This window comes from Hippopotamus amphibius, chromosome 1 (assembly GCF_030028045.1).
Source record: "Hippopotamus amphibius kiboko isolate mHipAmp2 chromosome 1, mHipAmp2.hap2, whole genome shotgun sequence".
NCBI classification, from domain to species: Eukaryota; Metazoa; Chordata; class Mammalia; order Artiodactyla; family Hippopotamidae; genus Hippopotamus; species Hippopotamus amphibius.
The window spans coordinates 214,286,554-214,314,525 of NC_080186.1; the positions used below are offsets into that span (position 1 = coordinate 214,286,554).

The following is a 27,972-nucleotide window of genomic DNA, read 5'->3' on the forward strand; positions in this document are numbered from 1 at the left end:
CCCGCCGCCCGGACTGGCTCGGGAGCAGCTGCCGGCGCCCTCGCCCTCGGCCTCGGCCTCGCCATGTTCCGCCAGGCCGCGCAGCGGCTGCGGGGCCTCCGGCTGCGGAGCTTCCCGCTGCGGGGCTCCCCCGGCCGCCCGCGCTCCGGCCGCGGCCGCGAAGGGTGAGTGGGGCCGGGTCTGCGCGGAGGCCCTCGGCTGGGCGGCTGCGGGGTGCGAGCGCAGCGCTGGGGCGGTCTCCGGCTTAGGAGCGCTTCAGACCCCAAGAAGTGGGCATTCGCATCTCGAGTTATGTACGTTCTTTTCCATGCACAACCGTCCACAGGGTTCCCGGTGCAAAGACTCTCCTACCCCCATTCTCTTCCCCAGTCAACGGTCTTCTGTATCAATCCGGAGACGGTCTATGCGGAGGCAAACACAGGTGTATATATGGTCTTCTTTGACTAACTTATACCTTGTTTTTTACCATGCATCTTGCAGAAGCTAGGAAGACAGTTATGCAAATCAATATATCAAGCCACGGAGCAGTAATTATCGTTAGAGAAGCAGGTACACAGTGAGAGGACGTTAAGCGAGGAAGAACATGGTACTCCGTCTGGCTCTCTTCAGCCTGGAAAACATTGGAGGGAGGAGGTGATCCAAGATTTACAGATAATGGACTTCATGATGATTATGGTTTTTTATGGAATAAAATTATAAATGTGTTTTTAAAGTAGACTGAGAAAAATTATTCTCTAGATTTCTCTGAGAAAAAGATGTCATCTGTTCAATTCTTTAGCTCTATTAATTATCTACAATGGGTCAGAATGATGGGGAACCGGGTTCAAATGCCTCCACCCTCCCCCAGCCAGGTTACCTAAGTCAGGTTGAGGCCCCCCGTGATTACATCAGCACATGTAAATCTCACAGGCAACTAGATGTTGAATACTAGAAGAATAAGTATGGAAACATCAGGAAACAACAACAACAACAATCCTGTAACTATCATAGCTTAGTAAAGCTCCTATTTAAAAATATGTCTTTCAGAGAAGAAAACCCACCCTCATCTGCAGAAACAAGATGGAAAGACAGAGCAGAAACAGTGATAATTGGAGGTGGCTGCGTTGGTGTGAGTCTGGCTTATCACTTGGCCAAAGCAGGCATGAAAGATGTGGTCCTCCTGGAGAAATCGGAGCTCACTGCTGGATCTACCTGGCACGCAGTAAGAAAAACACCTCAACACTGGCATGTGCACTGAATCGTCACGAGTGCAACCGATTTTTTTTCCCATTCCCAGCTCCCCACCGGGCGCTCTGTAGAGTTGGAAAGTGCAACTGCAGTTTAGCTGGTGTACTTCAAGGGGGGGATCAGCAGTTCTGATGCTGATAATCATGAGAAGATAATCTGGAACATGTGACTCTGGATTCACATCCTGACTCTGTCATTTTCTACTTATGTGACTTCTGGCAAGTTGCTTAAGTTCCCAGTTCCCGATGTGTAAAATGGAAATATTAATAGGACCTACCTAATAGGGTTGTGATGAGGATTGATTTAATATGTGTAAAGTTCTTATGGTAAGTGGTTAGTAAATGTAAGCTTTTGTATGAAGGCTAGTGGCTGGGTAACCCTGAATACAGGCCTGAGACCTTTACCTGTGTCCCCTCACCTGGCTTTAGTGGTCCTTTTATATTTGTCGATTTATGATTTTAATTTAGTGCTGTGAGACAACAGCTTAGCTTCATGAGGACTTAATTATGAGGGCTGAGAACGTGTAACACAGCTTTCGTGTTGTGTTAAATAAAACACACAACCAAGTCGATCTCGCTTGTTTAATGGTATGCATAATTGCTCCAGTGCTGTGTAATAATTGGGCTTACATGGAAAGCTGCTCAGGTAAATGAGGTGATTGGCACTGCTTTCATAGTGCCAAACCAGTTATTTCTGAAGTCAGCTAAGGATGGAAGAAGAAGTTTTTATGACTGCAGGTGCCATTTCTGTTTGGAGGAAGAGTTAGGATAAACAACAGGGTCCTACTGTGTAGCACAGGGAACTATATTCAGCATCCTGCAATAAACTGTAAGGGAAAAGAATATGAAAAAGAATATATATATGCATAACACAATCACTTTGCTGTATACCAGAAACTAACATAACATTATAAATCAACTATATTTCAATTGAAAAAATAGTTGGGCAGTGTTAGACTCTGCTCAGCAGCCCTTTGCATCATGAGCTTTCCCCTGCTGAGACAGGAGGGAACTCTGCTTTCAGGGGCCTTTTGATACCCAGAACCTGCTCACAGTATGGGATAGAGTTGGACCACCTGCCTCCAGCTGAGTTTGGGGGAATGTGATGCCCAGACTTAAGCCCAGTTCACCCCAGAGTCCCTGGGGTCACATAGTTAGACCACACCCACCAATTGGATGGAGACTTCTAGAAAAATGGCACCAAGCCCAGCTCCTCTTCTCTCTTGCCTTTCCTGCCAGCCCCATCACTCCTTGGTCTGGGAGGGAGGCCCAGCCACCTGGTCCTCCCTGAGTGTCTTTTCTGAGCCTCCACAGGCACATTTGTCTCTAGTGTCACCAGTTGTCCCTCAGCTTGCTTTCTGCTTCCTGGAGAGAGGGGTCCAGGAAGCCACTGACCCTTCTGGCTCTTCTCCCCTCCCTGAACTAGACTTTACATGCAGACTTCCTGTTATCATGCAATAGAAAGCCTGCATTTCTCCCACAGCTCTCCTATAACTTCTTTTTGGTGGACATTCGGTCAGTTTTTCAACAAATATGTATTGTGTCGGGCCAGCACTGTTCTAGGAGGTGATGACCCAGCAGTGCACAAAACAAAGCCCCTGCCCTCATGGAGCCCCATTCAGGTGGGGCAGATGGAAAACACACAAATGATGCTCTAGAGTAGTCAGTGCCACCAGAGGAGAGCAGGGTAAAGGGATGAAGAGTGATGGGGATGGAGGAGTCTGGAGGCTACTTCGAAAAGGTGACACTTGAGCAGAGACTGGGCAGAAGTGAGGGAGCAAGGGGTCCATGAGGCTGTCCAGAGCACGTAGGCAGAGGGAAATTTTGGCAGGTTGGAATATCCTGAGAGGGAGGGATTACACCCTTTTAACACTTCTGGATTGCTAAGGAGGATGCACACTTTAATATTTTAATTACTTACTTGTTTATTTATAATTGATTGATTTGATGTAACTTGCATTGTAGTTACTGGATTCCCAGCAATATTACTTCTTAAACATCCCATGAATAATAATAATAATAACAATAATGCAATGTATTCTTAGCCCAAGGTCTTTTAAGAATAGTGGGCAAAGTTTTTAAGATGATAGCTTCTCGTTAAAATTTAACTGTGCAAAATAATTTGCCCTCAAGCAGAGAGATACCAGAATGAGTGGGAAAGGTATTATTCTTCTTTGTGAACAAAGTAGTAGGCTCTGGTTCACAAAATGAGGGTGAGCTCAAGATGGACTCAGACATCAGAAGCCAGGTTATTTGGGCCCCTACCAATAAAGGAAAAGAAAACCAGATTGCCCTAGGAAGCTGATTAGACGACTTCTTGCAAACAAAGGAGTCTCCCACCAAGGAGCACCAATGAAGAAATCCCACATATTAGAATTTTTTGAGATATAATTGACATAATAGCTTCAGGTGTACAACATAATGATTTGATACTTATATATCTTGCAAAACGATCACAGTAAGTGTAGTTAACATCCATTACCACACGTAGTTACAAATTTTTTTTCTTGTGATGAGAACTTTTAAGATTTGCTCTCTTAGCAACTTTCAAATATACAATACAGTATTGTTAACTATTGTCACCATGCTGTACATTACATCCCCAGGACTTACTTATAACTGGAAGTTTGTGCCTTTTGACCCCCTTCACCCATTTCACCCCATCCCCCCCAGCCCCTGCCTCTAGCAATCATCAATCTGTTCTCCGTATCTCTGAGTTCCACTGTTTTGTTTGTTTGTTTGTTTGTTTGTTTTTAGATTCCACATGTAAATGACATCATATGGTATTTGGTATTTATAGTTCTTTGTCTTGTTTTATTTAGCACAATGCTGTCAAGTTCCATCCATGTTTTTGCAAATGACAAAATTTCCTTTTTTTATAGCTGATTAATATTCCTTTATATATATATGCTACATTTTCTTTATCTTTCATTTTTATCTTTTCATTCTTTATCTTTATCTTTCATTTTTTTAACACAGAGAAATTTTGGAGCAGATATGAGAATGTGGAAGTTTGGAGGGCCAACTGAAGGGGTAGACTACAAAAATAAAGACAGTCTCACTGAAGTAGAACATGTGCTCAAGGCTAAACATTTCTGGAGCATGCAGGAATCAGATGCTTTGGGGAGGAAGGCACAGCTTGCAATGTGAATATTCAAAATAGGATCACAAATCCAAAAGTCCTGAGGTATTTTAATGAGACATGTTTGTCAGCACCTGATACTACTACCAATATAGAATATTCCTTGTAGGATGGAGGGAAAGGGGAGAAAATGGAGCAAGAAACAGTTTTGGCATATGGGGTCCCTAGGAGAGGCTGGCCCTGGGAATGGTGCCAAAGGGATGTTTTTGGAGGGCTGAGGGCTAAAGATGCAAGATTATCCACTTGGGTGTAGGAAGACAATATTAGGCCTTTCTGTTTATTTTTATCTAAAAAATATAAGAAAGAAATTAAGCTTTACTAATCTTTATAAATAGCTCTCACCTTTGATGTGTATGATGCCAAGGCTGACTAAGGGAGAGGTTGGTGCTCTACCATGGAAGTGTCCCCATTCTTTCTTTTGTCTTCAGTCTATCATGACAGATTGCAGATTACATGCTGTAGGATAGCAACAATGTGATTGATTTTACAGAAACAAGGCTTTAAATAATATTATTTGTGGTGAAAGAGAGAGGAAATAACCTTGAGAGTGTTTACGACACAATAATTAAAAGAATTCTAAAGCTTAAAGTTTTTCCTTTACAAAAAGACAAGTATCCCAATGTGGTGATCTTTGTAGTGATGGAAATGGCTGCCAGTCATTCTATGTACTAGATACATGTAAAACAATAGATGCAGTCTATTCCTTCAAAGTCAAGGTGATGCTCACATTAAGTAAAAAATAATTTTTTGCAAAATAGTTCTATTGGAAAGAAAGCATTTTGAGGAGGGATGTTTGGAAATGTTGGTATCATTATTAGATTTTTCTGGGCAAAATGATATGTATCATCTAGAAAAACTCATATAGGCAAGAGATAAATTTAAATTTAAGTTAAATTTTTTATTTAAATTTAAGTCAAATATTAAAAAGTTAGTATTTTCCCAAATGAGGCGTTTTAGTGGATTTGTACCTATTTTTTGAAATATAAAACGCAGTACCTCTGAATTAACTTACAACAACTACTGATGGACAAGAGAAGATGAAACATTGAGTCAAATTTCAGCAAAAACCTTTTGGTTGGTGGTGATGGGGATGGAGGAAGTGGTGTCAAGTTACAGATAGTACAGCCAGGAGGGGTACTTCTCCCACTTATATCTTTGTATCATTGACAGGTAGTAGTGTATATCTGTTAATCTCAAACTCCCAATTTATCCCTGCCCCACATTTCCCCTTTGGTAACCATTAGTTTGTTTTCTATGTCTGTTAGTCTGTTTTGTAAATAAGTTTATTTGTATCATTTTTTTAAGATTCCACACATAAGTGATATCATATGATATTAACAGGGGTGTCTTTGAGTTCAGGAGAACCAAATGCCCACCACGAAGAACCTTATAAATACCCCTGAACAGATTTTATCTTAAACAGATTGTGTTCGGATGAGCTTTCCAGGATAAATTAGCTGCAGAAGGGGGCCCCAGACACTTTGTTGAGAGAACCTGCTTCATGTCGTTGCTTAGAGTTCTTTGTGTGGATATTATATTGCATCTGCCTGAGCTGATAAAAATGGGTTTTGGCATGCAGTATTTAGATATTTTCCTGAGAGTGATTATTCAGTATTTATTCAAGAAATGTTTGTGGGGCTTATTCATCAAACTGGTTAAGCTACAACAAAAGTCTGTTCCTGACTCAGCAGGCTCTAATTCTCAGGAGTGTTCCAGATCTTCGATTTTGGAAATTTCAAGAAAGGGAACAGAAGGGCTGCTCGATTCAAGGGAATGGTGGGGATTGGGACAAGGAAAACTTTTTGCTTTCCTGTCCATAGTCCTTTTCCTTAAAGAAACACTCGTATTTTGTTGGTTTGAGTCCACATTGTATGCCATCCCCCCATATTCTTCCTAATCTAAGTGATTCCATCTAAGTCATCCCATTTCTGAATCTGAAAACAACCCTTTCCCTAACAACTTTTAGGGACTTACTATATAGGTCTGTTGGCTGGCTCTCACGTTATTTATATGGCTCACATGGGTTCTTATACCTGTCACGAGCCTTATGCAATGTGCGTTCAAACTGGTGCTGATGTGTTCTCATCCCAAAGGACTGGCCGGTGCTTCTCAGTTTCTTGTCAGCAGTAAATTACTTCTTAACAGATAAACTATCAACATTTTGAGAATGTTAATTTTTTTTTGATATTTCCTTTCCTCCCCACTTTTAAGGCAGGTTTAACAACTTACTTTCATCCTGGAATAAACTTAAAGAAAATACATTATGATAGCATCAAACTTTATGAGAAACTGGAAGAAGAAACCGGACAGGTAAATGCATATAACTTGAAATTGCCTTTTAGGTCAGTTTCTCAGAGATATGTAAGATTATTGAAGGATTTTTGATATCATCATATATCTCTGTGTATAGTGACATCTATAGCATGTGAAATGTTTAATGTGGTAGAAGATTCTGATGAGAGTTTAAGGTGAGAACCTCTAGAGCTTGCTTTTCAATCAATTTAATTTCTTGAAGTGTATCACCTATATAATTACCTGTTCCTCCTGATTCTTTAAATGAGAAAAGATTAAAAAGCAGCTTTCAAAAATATCCTTAGTCAGCTGCTATATCTAGAAACTAAGAAATCAGAGCTTTTCAGCACTGGATTACAAAAGATCTGACAACTGTACATGCCAGGGCGTCACATGGCTGTGAAAAGTGTTTCACTAAAGGCCTCTCACTTTTATTTTTCTCTCTTCTCATTTGTATTAGTATTTTCAAAATTAAGTGGCAGGCAAAGAGTATCCACAGACTAAGACTGAGGTCTGCTTTAATTTTTCATGCTATTTTCCTTGTCGAAAACCATCACATGGCTCCCCACAGTCTACAGGACAGAAGCCAAAGAAGAAGGGCCTTCATCAGCTAAGCCCTGCCTGCCTTTCCAACGTTTTCTCTTGCTGCTCTTTGCTGTGCTCAGATGCTTCAGCTATTCTTAATTACGTGCAGTTCTAAAATGAACAGGGCTCTCTGCCTGAGACAGCGTTCTCTCTGGTCCCCATTTTAGCATCACTCACCCTTCCCCAGGGTCGTCCCCTTTAAGAAGCCACCCTTGACTTTCTTCACCCAGCAGCCAAGCAGAGCTGAGGGCCCATCTCTTGGTTCTAAAAACACGTGTGTACACCCTTCTTATAACACCCATCTCTCTCAATTGTGTTTATTGCTTGCCTGATTGGTCTTCCCTACAGACTCTGAGCAACTTGGAGATAAGGACTGCGTCTTTGATCACAGTCACCCAGGGCCTCGCTGAGTGCTTGGCTACTTAAAGGGCTTCAGTAAATGCCAAATGAATGCTTATGTCAATTCACACAATCTCTTCACTGCGACATTCTGATTCTTCATGTTCCCTCTTCAAATCCTTTGTCTTTCTTTCACATAATTTTCTTCCACGCTGTACCTGAACACTGTCTCATGTTGTAATTATGCATTTAGCTGTCTGTCTTCACCTGGAGACTGTAAGCTCCATCCAGGCAGGGTCTTCGTCTTTCTTGTTCACAGCAGTATCTCTGGGGCTTCGCATGGGGCCTGGCACAGAGGAGGCACTTAGTAAATAGGATGAACATCTTTTTGTATGATGCAGATATGGTGTATGGTTACCACTTTCACTGCATAGTCAATCCCTTTTCCTGTACACCTGCATTTTCATTGTGCTGGAGCAGAACCATGTTTGAGTGCCAAATAATGATTTATTTATGAGTTTTTATTGGCATTATTGTCACAGGTGGTGGGATTCCATCAGCCAGGTAGTATCAGAATTGCTACAACTCCTGTAAGGGTAGATGAATTTAAATATCAGATGACTCGGACTCGCTGGCACGCAACGGAACAGTATATTATTGAACCTGAAAAAATTCAAGAGATGTTCCCTTTACTCAACATGAATAAGGTATCTATCTTAAGGGCATTTTCGCCATTTGTTGATTTTAATTAAGATTAGAAAATGTTATTTTAGAAATTTAATTAAAAATAGAAAAACTTTGTGCACACATTTTGAATGGCAAAATCAGATGATTAATGCTGGAATTTGGGTAAATTACAAGATGGGCTATTATGTATGCTAAATAAAGTAAAGGTAATGAAAAATCTTATTAGCTCTCTACCTATGACGACTGAGGAAATATTTTCAATACATCTTTATTACTGTGTTACTGTGTCCCCCAGGTCTAGAGGTTTCCATAATAAACCTTCTGTTTGAGAAACGCAGAGAAAACAATAACTGGGTGTGATTAATGTGTGTATAGAAAGACTGTGTTATTAATTTTTTTAAACAAAATCAGAGGTAGAAGCACATGTTATATTGCTACACAAATATCACCTAACTCATAGCTGTACTACCCTGACAGGCTCTATGCCAGGTATTCATCTAACCAAATTTGGCTGAGAAAATCCACTTGGGAATTTTACTGTCTTTTTGCTGGGTGATAATTCCATCTGAATAATAATAACAATGGCTAATACTGCACTACCTAGCACTACAGCACATACTTATGTACTAGGTATTATGCTAAGCCCTTTATATGGTATAATCTCATTTAATCTTCATAATAATAATAGAAGGTATATATTATTACTAAATAGGAAACTGCAGCTTAGATAGTTTACATGGTGGGCCCAAGCCCACCCAGCTACAAAGAGCTGGAGCAGAGATTTGAACCCAGGCTCTCTGACTCCTTTGTACCTACTATCTAAGGGTACAGGGTGGGGCTGTGTGGGGAAACAGAGGCTTTGTGCTTCTCCCTGGTGACTCCTGCAGTATCTCTGATCCTTGAGGGTTCATAGCATTGACCTGGGAGCTGGGGTTGTTTGACCCTGGGAATCTTTACAGACTGCCAGCACTCCCTTGTGTATAGTTTTGTGTGATGCCAGTGTGGTGGCAGATTGGTGTTGCATTGCATTATCTGCAATAAAATTCTGCCACCACTGCTAGGAAGGATATTCTTATATCTGTTTATATGTCAGTCTTGCGATGCTTTGCTGGAAGTCCTCACCATTACAGAGTTTTCTCAAGGACATTAGGCAATGGAAATATGTGGGAAGAATATTCTCTGGCTCTGGGCAGAGTGCCAAGTCAAATAGATATAGGGTCACCGCATAAGGACCTATCCATTATAAAACACCAATGTGAATTTTGGAAGTCTATGGTAATACAAATTCCATCAAATCAAAAGTCTCTTGCACTAAACCTACAAGAAGAGATTGGATCAGTAATCCAAAACTTCCCACAAAGAAAAGCTGGGGCCTAGATGGTGTCACTGGTGAATTCTACCAAACATTTAAAGAAGAATTACTACTACAATTCTTCACATACTCTTCCAAAAATAGATGAGAAGTCAACCCTTCCCAACTTATTCTGAGGCCAGAACATATTGCTGTGATACCAAAATCAGACAAGGACATCACCAGATAACAAAGACCTATATCTCTTACGAATATTGATGCAAAAATCCTCAACAAAGTACTAGCAAGCTGAATTCAGCAACATATGAAAATGATTTTTTTTAGCATAACCAAGTGGAATTTATACTGGTTATGCAGGGTTAGGTTAACATCTGACAATCAATGAATGTAATATAAATAGAATAAAGGACAAAAATACATGATCATCTCAATAGATGCAAAAAAAAAAATTGACAAAAGCCTCTTGCCAATGCTTGGTGCTTAATAAATGTTTGTTGAATGGATGAGAACTAACTATACTGTTTCAGTGCTCCCGCCTTGTTTCGTCTGAGTTTGATTCTTCTTTGTTTCCCCCACAGTACCTCAAGCCCTAGCACAAAGTGGGTATTTAAGAACTAGTTGCTGAATGACTGAATCAAGTATACATTTTCCTGATACGAGAAATATATTTAACATGTGAATTTATTCACAAGGATTAAACAATTAAATATAAATAACTGATCAATTAGTATTAGATTTGACTGCAAATGTCAGAAACCAAAGTAACAATGCTTAAACAAGATAGTCGTTTACTTCTCTTTCATTTAGGCAGTCTAGGGCTTGAATGGTGGCTCTTTTCCATGAAGACTTCAGACCCAGCCACCTTCTGGGTCGTTGCTCTGTCATCCCTAGGGTGTGACTCTTTTGTTCTTACTCCAAGATGGCAGCTAGAGCACCAGCCCTCTTGTTTGCATTCCAGACAGCAGAATGGAGGAAGGAACAAAGGGTATATGCCACTTGTCTTTTTTTAAAATGGTTCAGGTGACCGTGACACTCATTTGAGACTTTCATTTGCATTTCATTGATCAAAATTTAGTAATAGTTTTAGCTACCAGCTGGAACTAATAGCTGCCTACTATTGGAAACTCTTTCTTCTTGGTGGTTATGTGTCTAAATAAACATTTGGTTTCCATTGCTTTGTGGAGGAGGGGAGAATGAACGGTCACAATTGCAAGCCTCTGTCAAATAGCCTGTCTACGTAACTCTCCATGTGAGTCCCGCCTAGGTCTGAGCTTGGACATAGGGAGAAAAAAAAGTGGAGACTGATCAATCTGATGCCATGAGGCATTTTTAAAGTCAGTTTTGGTAAACATTTGTTGGCAGGATGCAGTTACACTGAGTGAGTATATATATTCATTTGAATATTGACTCTTTTATGATCAATTTAGATTTTAGCTGGACTGTATAATCCTGGAGATGGTCACATTGATCCTTACTCTCTAACTATGGCCCTGGCTGCTGGAGCTAGGAAATATGGTGCTCTTTTAAAATATCCTGCACCAGTGACTTCTTTGAAACCCAGATCAGATGGAACATGGGATGTTGAAACACCACGGGGATCTATGAGAGCAAATAGAATTGTGAATGCTGCAGGTAAGCGTCATCTTTTTTTTTTTTTTTTTAAATACTGGGTTTTTTCAAGTGACAAAGAAATTATTTAGTCAACATGTAATGCTTTGTACTATGAACACTGTTATGAAACACCATGGTACTCCCATAGTGAACAATTTGTCTGTTTCTTTTTATTTTGTTTGAGTTTTTTTGGGTGGTTTTTTGTTTGTTTGTTTGTTTTTGTGATGCACGGGCTTAGTTGCTCCATGGCATGTGGGATCTTCCTGGAGCAGGAATCGAACCTATGTCCCCTGCATTGGCAGGCAGATTGTTAACCATTGCACCACCAGGGAAGCCCAATTTGTCTGTTTCTAAGGTACAAAGTTCTCCCTCCATCACTTTGTTGGTGCTGTGTGCGGTATGACTGTTCTTGGTTATCCACAGCAAGTTGGTTTTCTTCTCCATATTCCATTTTATTCTGCTCCAGATCATGTTTTGCCAAATTATGCTTCTTTTTCCTTCCTATGTTCGTTTGTTCTTCTTTCTTTCTTCCTTCCTTCCTTCCTTCCTTCCTTCCTTCCTTCCTTCCTTCCTTTCTTTCTCTTTCTTTCTTTCTTTCTCTTTCTTTCTTTCTTTCTTTCTTTCTTTCTTTCTTTCTTTCTTTCTTTCTTTCATGTTTATTGGAGTATAATTGCTTTATAGTATTGTGTTAATTTCTGCTGTACAACAAAGTGAATCAGCTATATGTATACATATATCCCCATATCCGCTCCCTCTTGAGCCTCCCTCCCAACCTCCCTATCCCACCCCTTTAGGTCTTCACAAAGCATCAAACAGATCTCTCTGTGCTCTGTAGCAGCTTCCCATTAGCTATCTATTTTACATTTGGTAGTGTGTATATGTCAATGCTACTGTCTCACTACGTCCCAGCTTCCCCTCCCCCCTCCCCCACCCCCCCATCCCGCGTCCTCAAGTCCGTTCTCTATGTCTGCATCTCTATCATGCCCTGCCATTACGTTCATCAGTACCATTTTTCTAGATTCCAAATATATGCGTTAGCATACGGTATTTGTTTTTCTCTTTCTGGCTTACTTCACTCTGTATGACAGACTCTAGGTCCATCTACCTCACTACAAATAGCTTGATGTTATTCCTTTTTATGGCTGAGTACTATTCCATTGTATATATGTGCCACATCTTCATCCATTCATCTGTTGATGGACATTTAGGTGCTTCCATGTCCTGGCTGTTGTAAATAGTGCTGCAGTGAACATTGTGGTACATATATGTTTTCGAATTATGGTTTTCTCTGGGTATATGCCCCATAGTGGGATTGCTGGGTCGAATGGTAGCTGTATTTTTAGTTTTTTGAGGAACCTCCAGACTGTTTTCCATGGTGGCTGATGTTCACATTCATGAGCATCCTCTTTGCTCTCAATTTGCTTTTTCGGAGCAGATTTGATTGTGTTCCTTCTCATCCATTGTGATTACTTAACTCTGTTCAAAAAACTTTTAACCTTTTTCCTTTCAGTACATTATTAAATATATTTCATAAACTTTTCTTTAGGTTGCTCTGTTACAATTTAGACTCAGAGTAACGAAGCCAAAAGGGATATTTGTGGAGACCAAGGTCCAAGAAGGTTATGCTGATTGGCAAAGTGACAGTTGTGTCAGAGCCAGGACTTGAACCTGGGTCTTTTGATTATTGAGTTAACATACTTTCTATCAGGTTCTTTGCCTATGAAGTAATTTTCAAATATCACACATAAAAAAAATTAATCCCTGTGTAAATGAAACTGCTTGTGCGGTCTAAACTGGGTTAATTATTTATATTTATCTATAGTTCATAATAGTTAATTTAAAACCTAAAATAAGCAGGAGGCAGCTACTGATTGTCTCATGGTCTGCTCTTTGAGTCATTGCTTAAATTTACAAAATAGAAACAGTCTTTATTATTTATCAGATCAGATGATATGCCATGAGAACATACCAGAAACAAGTACCTTTAGGATTCTTTCCTCTAAATTGTAACTTCTGACTGATGTTATTTTTTTAATAAAACATTTCAAGTGGCCCTGGCAAAAGTCACGTCTTCAGTATTTAAGAGTTTAAATTCGTGTTTCTGACTCTTTCTAACCCATACCCCCTGTTTGAAAAGCATAAAATCTCATTCATTCTTTGACATCATTTGAAATTCCAAATAATGTAAAACACTTTGCCTAAAAAATAAAAGCGAAAGCATAAAACATTGTTCTCTTTTTGAACTTCACTTGCCCTGTGCCCAAGGAAATCCCCATCAGGCATTCCCCCTGCCCCAATACCCCTTCTGTCCTAGGGCACACCTGGTCTAAAGTCTGCTAGGAAGATCTAAGGCAATGAAATCATTCATCCTTTTTTTCTAAGTAGCAAAAATTCTTTGTAATCTTGCAACTTTCTTTATGGTTTCATGAATTCAGCCAAAAGTAAACCTCAGTAATTGGGGATAAAGTTTTGGATGTGCCCCCTTCTAGACTTAAAGCTAACAAAGATTAATTTCATGAATAAAAGCAACCATCTGTAGAAAGCATCGTGCTAACATGATTTAGAATGTGCATCTGATGGAATGTTCCCCAGAGTTACTCAGTGAGACCAGGATGTCTCATAAATTCAGGTGAGGCCCTCAGGCAGCTCTGAAACCTAATTGAAGTAATCAGGATATAGACGTGGAAATAGAACCAAAATGTAAAAGATGTAAGGGCCACTATTATCTACTCAACTGTACCATAACCTGCGAAAAGTTTCTTTACATGCAGTCATAACAGAAGGCTGCTGAGCCTTCAGGATATTCATGAAAAGGGAAGTCAAAGAGCAAAAATTTGTCAGTTTGCTGATGTGTCTCCAGCACTGTCCAGGACAGTGGGGCTATCTTGACCAGGGACACATTATTGCCAACTGTGTGACCTGGGCAGATTACTCATTTGTAAAATGGAGATCATAATTCCCATCTCAACAAATTGTCATGACCAGTAAGTGATGTAAAGTACCCAGAAAAGTCTTACCACATAGAAAGCACTAAACAAATTAAGTATAATAATGGTAACAATTTATATGATGATTATTATTATTTCCTTCAAAGTCTATGCCCTGGTCTGGGAAACACTAGCATCAAGTGTCACAGCTGCTTGGTACCAGCCCTAAGGTTCCCCAGCTCCTTTCACTTGCTCTGTAGTCATCCAGCATCCATTCTGCTGGTAAATTCACTTTCCAAAGAGCTTGGTTCTCAAACTAGGTGCATAAAAGTCACTGCGGGACGTTTCCCATGGGACGGCTTCGCTGTTATCTGGCTGGGAAGCTGTACTTTAAACAAATACTTCAGGTACTGTACTGTCTGTACCTGATGATCTGTAAAATACCTTTTGAGAAACACTGCTGTATCAGTGTTCCTACAGGAGAGGGGATGTAGGAACCTTATGCTTGAGCAAGCAGAGCTGAGGAAGAGTTTCTGACGCTGCTGACCTCTTGGGGTGCAGTAGGCTAACTTGCCTTTAGTACTGCTTTAAACACAGCTTCACTCTGCTACCTTCGGGGCAACCTGAGCACCAGAGGCAGCTCAAGGGCAAGCGCAGGAGCTGTTTACTGTGATGCAAGCTTTTCCTTTGCACGGTGATGAATGCTTCTCTTGACCTTTCTTCCAGTTGGCCCATTAAGCCCGAGATAACTTTGTAAACTTTACTTAAGAATTTTCCTAATATGGTAAATCAGGAATGTGATTGGGTCATGCCAGCCCAGTGTTCAGCCAAAACAATTGCTTAATTTTGCTGATGCTTTGCATCAGAGAATGTCATTGTATAAACCATCGTTATCACTGTATAAACCATTTAGTGGAAGTAAGCTTGTCCACGAACCTGTACTGTTCATTTTAACTCCATTTCTACTAATCACTGCATGTTTAAAAAATGAAAGCCATGTTTATTGACCCTTCTCTTCAGTGTTTTTCAGATGATAATGATAGATTACAGAGGATTCCTCCACATTTGTTTCTCTTCCCTTTGAACTTGGTGGGTGGGTAATCTAGGGTTTAAGTCTGATCCTGGCAAGTTTTAGGTTAACTTGATTGACATATAGAGGAAGAGAATGCCGACAAACACCACCACCATAGGTGAAAACAGTGTAGAGCTTGCTGTGGGGTTTGGAGTAATATAGTTACACGATACTTATGCATACTTATTTCTACTTTATTTTATTGATGAAGTGTATTAATAAGCAAGCAATTAGATTCAGAAATTTATAAATATGTTTGAATAGGACAGAATTTATTTTCTTCAATTTATGTTTTTAATTGAAATAAGTATATTAACCACTGCAGTGGTCTGAATTGCTAGCCTAAATATTTTGGCTTTTTATGTTTTAAAATTGCTCCAGTGCATATAACTAGAATATATGGCTTTAGTACATTATCCTGCAAAGTCCTGACACTGGTAATTCACATCTTCCTATCGGCAAGAATAAGTTGTCTTTAAATTATTCAAAGACAGCAAACAGCTCTCATGCTCACAGGTAAGATTTTTGGTTTGCAAATGGACACCTATTTCTGGGGCTGTTATCCAAGTGTGACCAACTTAGCCGTTAGGCCAAAACGAAGCAACAGAACATAAGAGTGGTGATTAGATACCACATAAGAGTACGTTAGTTGGGGTTCCGACTCGTAATGGATGATTTGTGTCTAGCTCTGAACTTCGTAATGACAGAGACTTCAGAACTCCTTATTAGATTGCCAAAAAAAAAAAAAAAAAAAAGAAAAGAAAAGGAGAAACAGCAATGGTTAAAAATTTAGAGAATGCAACCTCTAAAGAAATAATCATTTGACTGATTATTCAAAATTATTATGAAACAAGGAAATAGAACCCCAATAATTCATTGGTGGGTCAAGTGACCCTACCTCCCTGCCAAACAACCGTTTTTATCATTTTAGATTCTAAAATATCTTTACACAAGGGAAGGAGTCTTGGATTTTTAAAATAGTCTTTCTGTAGCAAGAAAACCAGTAAGATGTGATGATTCCAGGGTCTCCCAGCATGACCCTGGGTGTGTCTCTTTATCGCTCTGGACTTTAGCTCCACATCTGTGGACTGAAGAGTCACCTGGGGGGGAGAATCAAGGGTCCTTTCAGCCACGATTATCTGGTTCCATCTTTTGCAAAGGAAAAAAATAACATCCCTTCCCACCGAGAAGGCCATCACCGTGCACACTGCGAAGGGAGAAACACAGGTTGTGGGAACCCCCACTTACCTGTGAGCCCTCTCCCCTTTGCTGTGGCATCTCCTCCCTCCTGCTCTGGACACTGGGTGCCTTCGTGCCCTTGCAAGAAAGGATCTTACAAACATATTCAAACTAAACTTTTAAAATAAGAGAGAAAACTTAAGGTGCTATCTCTCCCAAAGTATATACATTTCCTAATTTTAAGTTAACAAAGCAACTCTGTAATTGTAGAACTTTAGGCTTCAACAGTTTGGGGAGAGGAGGGTCTGGGGGATAGAAGACTGACTAGCCAGGCTCTCTCAGGCATGCTTATTATGTTGTTCACATCAAATGGGGCCTCTTCAATTGCCTGACCATCCCTGTTCTACAACTGAGATCAGTTTATTCCTATCTTTCTTATCAACATTTGTGCATTTTATATATTTGGGTTGCTTATGTTTTTCCCTTCAATTTTTTTTTTTTTTTTGCCAACTTTTGTTTATGAGCAAAATACTTTTTCAGGAATGGAGTACCCTTAGATTACAGTATCTTCAAAATTCTGGGTGAGTGTAAAATATTATCTTCTCTTCCCCCATTCAATTTTGCAATGACAAAAAATTTAAAGTTATGACATTCTTTTTTAAAAATTTATTTTACTGAAGTATAGTTGATTTATAATGTGTTAATTTCTGCTGTACAACAGTGTGATTCAGAATATATATATATGTATATATATATTTTCATATTCTTTTCCATTATGGTTCATCACAGGATATTGACTATAGTTCCCTGTGCTATACAGCAGGACCTTGCTGTGTATCCATTCTCCCTATGCTAGTTTGTATCTGCTAATCCCAAACTCCCAATCCATCCCTCCCCCACGCTCTCTCCCCCTTGGCAACCACAAATGTGTTCTTTTTGTCTGTTGAGTTTGTTTCTGTTTCATAGATAGGTTCATTTGTGTTGTTATGACATGCTTTAGACTTTGCCATGAGTACTGAAGTCTGCTAAATATTTTGTTTTAATTTAAATTGCTATATCATTGTTGGCTGTGGTATGTTTATATATGCGGTGCCATTTTTAAATGATTTTTTTTGATTTCAGGATTTTGGGCTCGTGAAGTAGGTAAGATGATTGGACTAGAACATCCTCTCATTCCAGTTCAGCATCAATATGTTGTCACATCGACCATCCCTGAAGTGAAATCTTTAAAGCGAGAACTCCCTGTGCTCCGTGACCTGGAAGGCTCTTATTACCTCCGACAGGAAAGAGATGGGCTTTTGCTTGGTCCATACGAAAGTCAGGAGAAAATGAAAGTTCAGGACTCGTGGGTCACCAGTGGAGTGCCTCCAGGTGGGTGCAGGTCAGATGCATATATTTTATCCTCCCTGTAGCTCTGGGCTGATTGTAGAATAAGATGACACCATGATACTAGACTATCAGATACCTGGGGCATTGGAGGTGAGGGATTTGAGGTAAATTCTGTTCTCATATCCCTCTGAACAGTCCTAGCAGGGAATAATGAAAGAGAAGTGGTTGTGGAAAAGCTGAAAAAGATGTCCCCACTGCTTTGGAAGGCCCCAGGTAATTTTCACCTGCCTACATCAACTTCCTGCCTCCCCCTTTTTTTCTCACTCCCCTGCTTACTTGGTCTAGTTTCTAGATTTGGATATAGCTGCTCTTGTGCTTTGACAGTTGGAAACACAACAGGTATGGGAGATAGGACATCCAGTCTGTTAAGAAGAAGTCTCTAGCAGAGCAGAGCAGGGCAGGTTGGTTCTACGAACTGAAGCCCTCTCCTACTGCACAAATGGATGTGGGAAAGGCTTAGACCTCAGTGCTAACTCAGAGGTAACATAGTTTCTCTTTCAAGTTTCAAAAGGGAGAGAAGGACCTGTTTTTGTTTTTCATGAAACATTTCTGCAGAGCCAAATGAAGGATTGGGTTACCTAAGTAGGTATCTCGGGTTTTAATCTATAAAAGGAGCTAAAATGTCATTGGCACACAAATATTATAGGGAATATAAAGACATGGAGGTAATTGTGCTTTCTAGAATAACACTTTGATAAACTACTGGGACTAGGGAATGAATCCCTGCCTTATTCTTCAAAGCACATCTGTGAACAGTCACTACGAATGGTAAACCACCTTCAACAGAAGTTGGACCGCTCAGCTGAAGGCTTCAGTTTTGCTGAGTGGGCTCTGCACGTTTGGGCCTGAGGGGAATAGCTCTTGATCCCAGAGGGAAGGCTGATCCGCCACCTGGGCGTCCCCCTCTCTGTTCTTCCCCTGTGCAGGCAGCCTGTCCTCCAAATAGAAGTTGAACAAATATTTAAATAATCCCAGTTGGAGGGAGAGCCAGATTGTTGGCTGGCCCCGGGCGCCCACATGCCCTGGTCTAACCCCGGGGGATCTGCAGGCCTCCATAACCCAACATGCAGTTCACATGAGGAACAAGAAGGTGCTGACTGGCTACTTACTCTGTGGGAACATCGCCGGTATTGGTGGAGACATTCTTTTAAAAGCTCATCTGTGGCCCTGCCTACAATCACAGTGCCTTTTATGAAGAAGTTGACTCTGCTCTAAGCCTGTGACTCTTTTCACAGAATTCTAACCCTTGGATGTGTGTGGAAGAGGGCTTGAGGAATGAGGCCTCCATGCCTTTCCTTCCCAGGGTTAAAAGATGTCTAGAATCCATCATCCTAGATGCTAGAATAGTTCTCTACTTATCCCCAGTGTTATGACATGACATTGTGAACTCCCGTTTACCCTCACTTGGGAGGATGGAGCAGACTTTTATGGCTAATTGAAGGATGAAAGATCTCTCTTGTCAAACCAAATTATTATTGTGTGTTTTTTAAAATTGTGATCAAATCCTGGAAACTGCTAATATGCATAAATTAAAATTTTCTATTAAAAAGGTTGACTTTCATGTTTTATTGTTTCAAGGAATAACATTATTCTTCTCAGTAATATAATAACAGTACTCATCTGTTGATATTAAATATCAAGTTTAGACTTAAAAAAGAAAGTATCTTCCTAATGGGCCATCTTTAAATGTAAGCTGATCCAGAGATATAAATCACTTTGGAGCTCACTTCAGGGCAGCTGTGGCATCCTGACCATAACGGCATTTCTTTTCAGGTTTTGGAAAGGAGCTCTTTGAGTCTGATCTAGACCGAATCATGGAACACATGGAAGCTGCCATGGAAATGGTTCCAGTCTTGAAGAAGGCTGACATCATCAATATCGTCAATGGTCCTATCACCTATTCTCCTGACATTCTGCCCATGGTGGGGCCCCATCAGGGGGTGAGAAACTACTGGGTCGCCATAGGCTTTGGGTGAGTATCTGCATGTAATTCAACATTTATTATAGAGATATATACTTGAGAGACGTCTTATCCCACAATCTCAGGCCAAGAATGGAAAATGGGAGAGAGGCAGAGAGTTTTCTTCCTTTCATGATCAATGAAATGCAAAGAATAAAAAATTTCAGTTTGGAAACTTTGACTTGAATAGGTTAAAAAGATTTGTACACAGAAGAGCAATGATTTCCTGGGATTTTCTCTTTGCATATTTCCTGCCATTTCCATTATTTATGTCTCCTTTCATGCTACAAATGTTCAGACAGGTCCATTTGCCCCACTTGTACAAGGGTGTTTTCATAACACAATATGACAAAGATAATTCAAAATATCAAATGTGTAATATATCGGATGCAGTTTTTACCATAATTCATGTTTGTTCAACATGATTTATTTCTTTATAATTCCTCGGGTTGCTTACTATTTATGGTTCCATTACCCATTTGATGTTTCATCTCTGATATTTGTCCCATTAATTTGGGGAATATTAACATCAAGCCTACTTTACTATCATATCACAGTTTCAAATATTTTACTTTTCTTTGCCATTTTATTTGGCCATTTATTCAACTCATATCTGATGATTGGCCAGCTTTGTACCCAGTCTAGTTCTGGGCACTGGGCTGCAGGTGAGAACAAGGCTATAAGTTTTATCAGAGGCACAAGATGGGTTGGGGTGCTGTTCTTCCAATGCAGTAGAGAGGCTGGGGTCTGAATTAAGGAGTGGGGACTGAGAGATAGGAAACAAAATTATTTAGATTTGGTGATTGATTGCATTCGGTCTTAAGGGAAAGAGAAAAATAGCAAATGATGGCAACCTTACCAACTCTGACTCCTGGTTGGCTGCTAGGCCCAAACGAAAAAATAACTGGGAAAATAATGTTTCATTACTGATGGTGTTAAGTTTAGGTCTTTGGGACATCCAGAGGGAGAAAACCAGATGAAGATAGGAAGTTAGAAGGTATAATGTAACTGAGGGTTTGGGAAATCACCTATAGAGTCCACATGTAGGCATGTTCATGTGGGAGTGTTTCTCTTGTACATTACTTGTATATCTTCTTTGGAGAAATACCTATTTGTATACTTTGCCCATTTAAGAAATGGATTATTTGTCTTTTTTTTTAAAATAAATTTATTTATTTATTTTATTTATTTATTGGCTGTGTTGGGTCTTCATTGCTGCACACGGGCTTTAGTTACTGCGAGTGGGGGCTGCTCTTCATTGAGGTGTGCAGGCTCCTCATTGTAGTGGCTTCTCTTGTTGTGGAGCACGGGCCCTAGGTGTGTGGACTTCTATTGTTGTGGCACATGGGCTCAATAGTTGTGGCTCACGGGCTCTAGGGCACAGGCTCATTAGTTGTGGTGCACGGGCTTAGTTGCTCCGTGGCATGTGGAATCTTCCCAGGGCAGGGCTCGAACCCGTGTCCCCTGCATTGGCAGGTGGATTCTTTACCACTGCGCCACCTAGGAAGTCCTATTTGTCTTTCTATTGTAAAGTTGTAGGATTTCTTTATATATTCTAGATGCAAGACCCTTATCCCATACATGATTTGCAATTTTTTTCCCATTCTGTGGGTTTTTCATTTTCTTGATGGTATCCATTGAAGCACAAAAGTTTTTAATTTTGATGAGGTCCAGAATGTGAATTTTTTCTTTTCTTGAATGTAGTTTTGCTATCATATACAAGGAACCATTGTTTAATCCAAGTTAAGGAAGATTTATACCCACATTTTCTTCTGAGAGTTTTATAGTTTTAACTCTTATGTTGAGGTCTTTAATCAATTCTGAGTTAATTTTTGTATGTGCTGTGAGGTGGGTGCCCAGCTTGATTCATTTGAGGATAGCCAATTGTCCCAGCACCAATTGTTGAAAGACTATTTTTTACTCATTGAGTTGTGTTGGCATCTGTGATGTGTTTTTTCTGACACCTCTTCTGACATTTAATTCTCCAATTCTCTGACACCAACTGGCTGTCCAACAATTCAATCAACTCTGCTGCTAACTCCCAGAGTTAGTGCCGACTCCACTAGTTAAGGACTCAGTCTTGTCCTCAGTTCAGATGCCAGTTTCAACTTCCAGGGAATCACCTGTATTTCTGACTGTACAGCTATACATTTGGAGATTCCTGCACCCCCCTCCTCAGGTAGATAATTCACTAGAATGACTCAAAGAACTCAGGAAAACCCTCCTTACTTTTGCCTGTTTATTCTACAGAATAAAAGTCAGGAACATCCAGATGGAAGAGATGCATAGGGCAAGGTATGGGAGGGAGGGGTCTGGTGCAGAACTTCCATGCCCTCTCTGGTGCACCATTTTCCTCGCGCATCAGTGGGTTCACCAACCCAAAGGCTCTTTGAACACTGCTGTTTAGGAGTTTTTGTGGAAGTTTCATTACATGGCCACAGTTGATTAAATCATTGACCACTGGTGATTGAACTTATGGTGATCAGCCCCTATTCTGAAGCTATCTAGTTCCCCTGCCCCCTCTCCATGGAGCCATCTGTTACCATACAAAAGAATATAAATTCCAAAAGTTTCAGGAGCTCTGTGCCAGAAACTGGGGACAAAAACCAAATATTTATTTATTTTATTGTACCACAGCATCCTTGTCAAAAATCAAGTCACCATATATGTATGGATTTATTCTTGGACTCTCAATTTTATTCCATTGATCTATATGTCTATCCTTATGCCAGTACCATGCTGTCTTGATCACTGTAGCTTTGCAGTAAGTTCTGAAACTGGGAAGTGTGAATCCTCCAACTTTGTTCTTTTTCAGTATTGTTTTGGCTATTCTGATCTTCTTAAATTTTTGTGTAAAATTTAAGACCAGCTTGTCAATTTTTTCAGAGAAACCACCCAAGATTTTGGTAGGGATTGCACTGAATCTATAGGTCAACTTGGGGAGTATTGTCATCTTAACAATATTGAGTCTTCCGATTCATGAACAAAGGATGTCTTTCCATTTGTTTAGGACTTTTAAAATTTCTTTCAATAATGATTTGTAGTTATCAGAATGTAAGTTTTGCTCTTCTTTGCGAAATTCATTCCTAAATATTTTATTCTTTTTGATTCTGCAATTAATTTAATCACCGAATTATTGATTTAGTCCACACATATGGGCAGATCATTTCTCTTTGTCTGTGAACAAGCAGACAGTATCCCTGGCCTCATGATATTTATATTTTAATAGAACACCTATTACTAAGGAAACTAGGAAGTTGCTTTCTTTAGAACACTAGTTACTTATCACCTGGAAACTGTATCTACTTGTGCGGGGCTGATGTCAGACTGCTGCTCTGCTTCCTCTGGGTAATTTTCCCAGGTTGTAGACATCACGAGGTGAATGGGGAAGCTAACAGGTGGGGGCAGGCAAAGTGCCTCACCCTCTCTGACCAATTTGGTCTCACCCCAAAAGGCCTTCTTGTTATTTAAAAGTTGGGATTGCTAAGATATGTCTTATGTAACATGATGGGATGCTTACGTTGACTACCCCTCCCAGTTTATATCAGTGATCCATCCCATGGTTCTGAAGGCCAGTGCTTCCATATCTGGCTGAGTACCAGGGCTTGTTTAAAAGCAGAATCTCAACTTTGTGGTTAGTCACTTACATGTGTGTCATCCTCTTTTGCATCTTATCTATGAAATTCTTATTTTTCACTAGAATCTGTGAAAGGTGTGTTGAATTAAAAAATCAACAAGCAAACAGGTTCCCAGACACCCCCCAGTAGATTCTGATTCAATAGTCTGGAGAGGGTCCCGAGGATCAGAATTTCAGCGTTCTGTTATTCTAGTCCAGCCAGTCCAGAGAATAGGTATTTGCAAACTGTCTACATATATGCCAGTGCTCATTTACCTTACAGAATACCCTCAGTCAAAGCTGTTTTACTTTTGTACCAAACCTAACAAGTTCTTCTGCTTCCAGGTGACTAGCACAATGCTCCCCAGATGTTTAATGAGTTGGATTGAATTGAATCTAGTTATCCTGGCTTAGAACAGATTACAAACAGCAAATTTAAAGAGAGGAGAGTGCTATAAAGTGTAACACCTGACAATTTAACAGTCATCCTAAAAAAGCAGATACAAATGCTCAAAAAGCATAGCAGCTGGGCCACGTAGGAGAAGCGGGTTCTGCAGATAAATGCTAGACATAGAAGAAGAGCCTCACTCCTCATCAAGTTCTCTTTTGCTTCCACTTCACACATTACTTCCTTATGAAAATCTTATCCATTGGGCAGAGGCATACTCTGTTGTTGGCTATACAAGGACCCAACCACCATCATGTATTGCTTGCCTACTATGTGCTTTTAAACGCCATGTCAATTAATTCCCCACCAGCATCATAAAGTGTGCACATGAGGAGACTACAGCTCAGGGTGGTTGTACAGCTTGCCCAAGGTCACACAGCTGGTAGTGGTAGAACAAAAATCATACCCAGGCCTCTCTTACTCTATGCTTTTAAACTTTCAACCACTACAGGGGCTCTCAGTAGAGGTTTCATAATACTCAGTTATATGGGATTTTACATATAACTTAATAATGGGTAGAGGGCTGAAGTTTGTAGAAATTTACTTTTTAAAAATAAGTTAGATTTGATTTAAGATTATCCTCAAAAAACAGCACTCTGCCCCATTTATTTACTCGTGTGCATTGTTGAAAGGGAAAGAACATGATGGTGTATGTAGAAGTGAGACCACAGGAAACCGAAGCACAACCCTGGCTATGCCCAAGGAGTCTGCCAAGGATGTAAATTCTGTTATGTGTGTCTTGGCTGAAAAAAGATGGAGAGCCATTGAAGAAGTAAAGTCCAATAACAGGGAGTATTTATTGGGGTCAGATGACTGAGTTTGTATTCTAAATCTGCACTTTATTGCTGTGTGACCTTATTTAACCCCTGTGTGCAGGTTGGTTTTCTCATTGGTAAAATAGAGTTGCTAAAGAATAAATCGTCTGGTACCTGTTAGAAGGAAACAATGCCTGGTAAATGATAAGTACTCAGTGAATGTCAGAGGAAGTTTATATAGTTTCAAGTCTTATAAACAGTATTTCTAGATCTCAAAAATGGCAACTGTTGTATATCATACAATGGGACTGTTTAAGTGAATAAACATTTTAAGCGTGTAGTTCACAATTATTTTAAGCATATATTTATTTATTTATTTATTTAATTTTTTTTGCTTTCTTAAAACAATGAGTTTGCTTGTGGCTGATTTGGATGAGCCATATCTCTTTTTAAAACTAGCCAGAGAAGTTTAAATTGCCATCTTTTTATTCCACTTGAGAAATATCCTTATAACAAACATAAGCATTCACTCTTATAAAATAGAAAAACTGGTGTGTTGTTGTAGAAAAAGTTAGTTACCATTTCCAGTCTTTGCCGAGGTCCTCCCATGCTCTTAGAAGCTGTGATGCTGGTTAAGTAGCTGTCATCTGGGGCATTGGAATTTCTTGCATTTTGAGGTCTGCTCATGTAGCTCCTTTTTCTGGTCCTCTCCCCATGACTCCCTGTTCATTCCAACTCCTCAGAATCTTCTCTTGACTTAAAGCACAGATGAACCCACATCAAGTCTTGAGGAGTCCTTCCTCAGGACTTTCCTTTCCTTTACCCACAAGAGTGAATGCGTAGAACTGCACATGGGTGATGTTAAACTGTGATCCCTCCATCTGATATCAAATTATTTGCCACCGTCATATTCTTGGTTTAAAGCATCTTCATGTAGAAATAGAAAACAAGCCAACCCTCCCACCAAGTGACCCACTGGTTGCAAAATACAGAAGCCATTGTTTCTTCCCCCCCCCCCCAAGTCCTTGGGTGAACACCTCTTTGTCTGAATGTTTCTACGATAATGGCCCAAGATCCTTGTACACAGGTCATTGCTAAGGGGACCTGAACTGAACTAAGTCTGAGAAGAGATGGATGTGCCACTCTACAGTGTACATAGTTCTCCTGCAAGGCTCCTATTAGTGAGGATAATCATAGCTCAAGAGGGCTGATAAGGTACCAACCACATCTGCCTGTGTGCTTCCTCTCCTCCATTTTCCTAAAGTGGGCATCCTTACTAGCTAAGCGTCGTAGACTACTTTGCAGATAAGCAGCTCTTGAAACTGTGGAAACAAACTAGCTATCAAGTCAGGAACATTTAATTTGGATGCCTAAACATTTTTTTTTTTGAGGAAAAAAATGATAGCATTAAGATAATGTTGATTGTGTGTTCTGAATAGCACAGAATACTCCAACTTTGAGGCTTTGTTAAATATTTGGACATGTTTCATTGTTGGAAAACTATATGTGTTAGTAACAGGGTATATATTTTTATATTAGATATGGCATAATCCATGCTGGTGGGGTAGGGAAATATCTCAGTGACTGGATCCTGCATGGAGAACCTCCTTTTGATCTGATAGAATTGGATCCCAATCGCTATGGCAAATGGACAACAACTCAGTACACGGAAGCCAAAGCCAGGGAGTCATATGGATTCAACAATATTGGTAAAGTGCAAATTTACTATTGTCTATAAAGTATGTTCAGAATTGACTTGCAGCATCTCTGACTTTAGATGCTTTTTATTCTATGCATTGTGGGGGAATGGTTAGGGAGTCTAAAAAGCATGTGCTTCTAAGACACAAAAAGGAATCCATGTGAATATGTATCTTTAATGTGAGGAATGCATCAGTGATTTTAACTTTTAAATCTATTTTTACTTTACCCTTTGATGATCAAGGTAAATGACAGCTTTGGGTTTTTTAAAAACATAAATTTAATACATATATAGTATATATTATATATACATATGTATAATATATGTGTGTGTGTGTGTGTGTATATATATATATATACATATATATATATATATATGCTTCCAGATTTTAAGTGCTGTGTTTTCCATTTTCTGAATCCCTTCAAAATATTTTATAGTTTTGGTTCTATGCTATTTAGAGTACCAATTTTCCTTTTTCAGTTGGTTACCCTAAAGAAGAACGGTTTGCAGGGAGGCCAACTCAGAGAGTCAGTGGACTTTATAAAACCCTGGAGTCTAAGTGTTCCATGGGGTTCCATGCAGGCTGGGAACAGCCACACTGGTTCTACAAACCGGGCCGGGACACTGGGTACAGGTAAGTGAGTGACTTAACCTGCCTGTCGTTCTCACTGCAGAATGAAGTTTGGGGGTGGAATGGCAGGACCCCAGAGAAGCACCATGTCCACCTCCCACCCCATCACTCCATCCCATTTCAAAGAGCATTGAGGCTTTTTCCACAAAAATCACTTTCTTTGCAGTGGAGGCCTTAGTTTATCCCATGTGACACTGGCCCACATCTAGGACCCATGTGGCCTCGTGAGACCTACAGCCAGCCCAGGTGAAGCCTCTGCTTGGCATTTTCCAGTTGCTCAAACGAACCTTCCTCATCCCCTCCAAATCCCCACGTGGCTTCAGTTGGCTCCTAAAGGTTTGTCCAGGTTTAGGATACCTGGTCAAATCACAGAGTATGGAAATATGAATTTTCTATTTGTCAAGGAATAGCTCAAAGCAGCTGCTTTCTAGGGTGTGTGCATTGAATCATGCAAATTATGTGTACTATTGACATATGGGGGGAAGGGTCATTTACTTAGCATTTTAGGTTAAGCTAAAACATAAAGCATGTCATTAAAACAATTCTCTGAATTCCTCTAAAGTTGCTACCATTGTTGTACTTGGATTGTATACCATTGTTGGATTGTATACCACTGTTGTACTTGGATTGTATACCACTGTTGTACTTGAGATGAAAGTAATTATACATTTTTTCTCATGGGAATCCACAAACCAAGAGAAAACAAAGTTTCCTTTTCAAATTAAGTTCCCTTTTTTTTGACCTGTCATTTTGCTTATTTAAACAGGTTTTGATGTTTACTTTTAAGATCAGATCTAAATGGTCCAAAGTATAGTACAGGGCCAGTTATTGATTAATGAATTTGGACTCTGTAGTCAGCCAGTGGAGATTAACTGGTGTCAAAATACTGGTTTGCTTTTTCCTAAATGACTCAGATAATGCCAGAAGATCAAGATTTTTAAGTAGCTGACTTTGGGACCTGCTGGGTGGGAAGACTTGCTGTGTTGCCTTCAGATTGTTGTTCTTCACCTTGTGCTATTTGGACCTGGCCTGTTTCTTCTACTATTTTAGTAATTAAACCACTGAAAACTCATTTTGCAGACAGCATCCTGCTCTGAAGTTA

At 39.9% G+C, this 27,972-nt stretch overlaps 1 protein-coding gene across 2 annotated transcripts in view; it reads left to right on the plus strand.

Moving 5' to 3' along the window:
• Positions 1-63: 63 nt before the first annotated feature.
• DMGDH (dimethylglycine dehydrogenase) overlaps positions 64-27,972 on the plus strand; it is a 56,786-nt gene continuing 28,877 nt past the window's right edge. The window contains exons 1-9 of one of the 2 annotated variants that reach the window (XM_057740418.1): positions 64-164; positions 1,027-1,201; positions 6,580-6,678; positions 8,127-8,291; positions 11,011-11,215; positions 17,495-17,743; positions 19,535-19,733; positions 26,080-26,249; positions 26,720-26,873. In XM_057740418.1, coding sequence (XP_057596401.1) covers positions 64-164; positions 1,027-1,201; positions 6,580-6,678; positions 8,127-8,291; positions 11,011-11,215; positions 17,495-17,743; positions 19,535-19,733; positions 26,080-26,249; positions 26,720-26,873 — 1,517 coding nt within the window. Of the gene's footprint in view, positions 165-1,026; positions 1,202-6,579; positions 6,679-8,126; positions 8,292-11,010; positions 11,216-17,494; positions 17,744-19,534; positions 19,734-26,079; positions 26,250-26,719; positions 26,874-27,972 lie in introns of those variants that run through there. The other variant, XM_057740428.1, reaches the window with a different exon arrangement.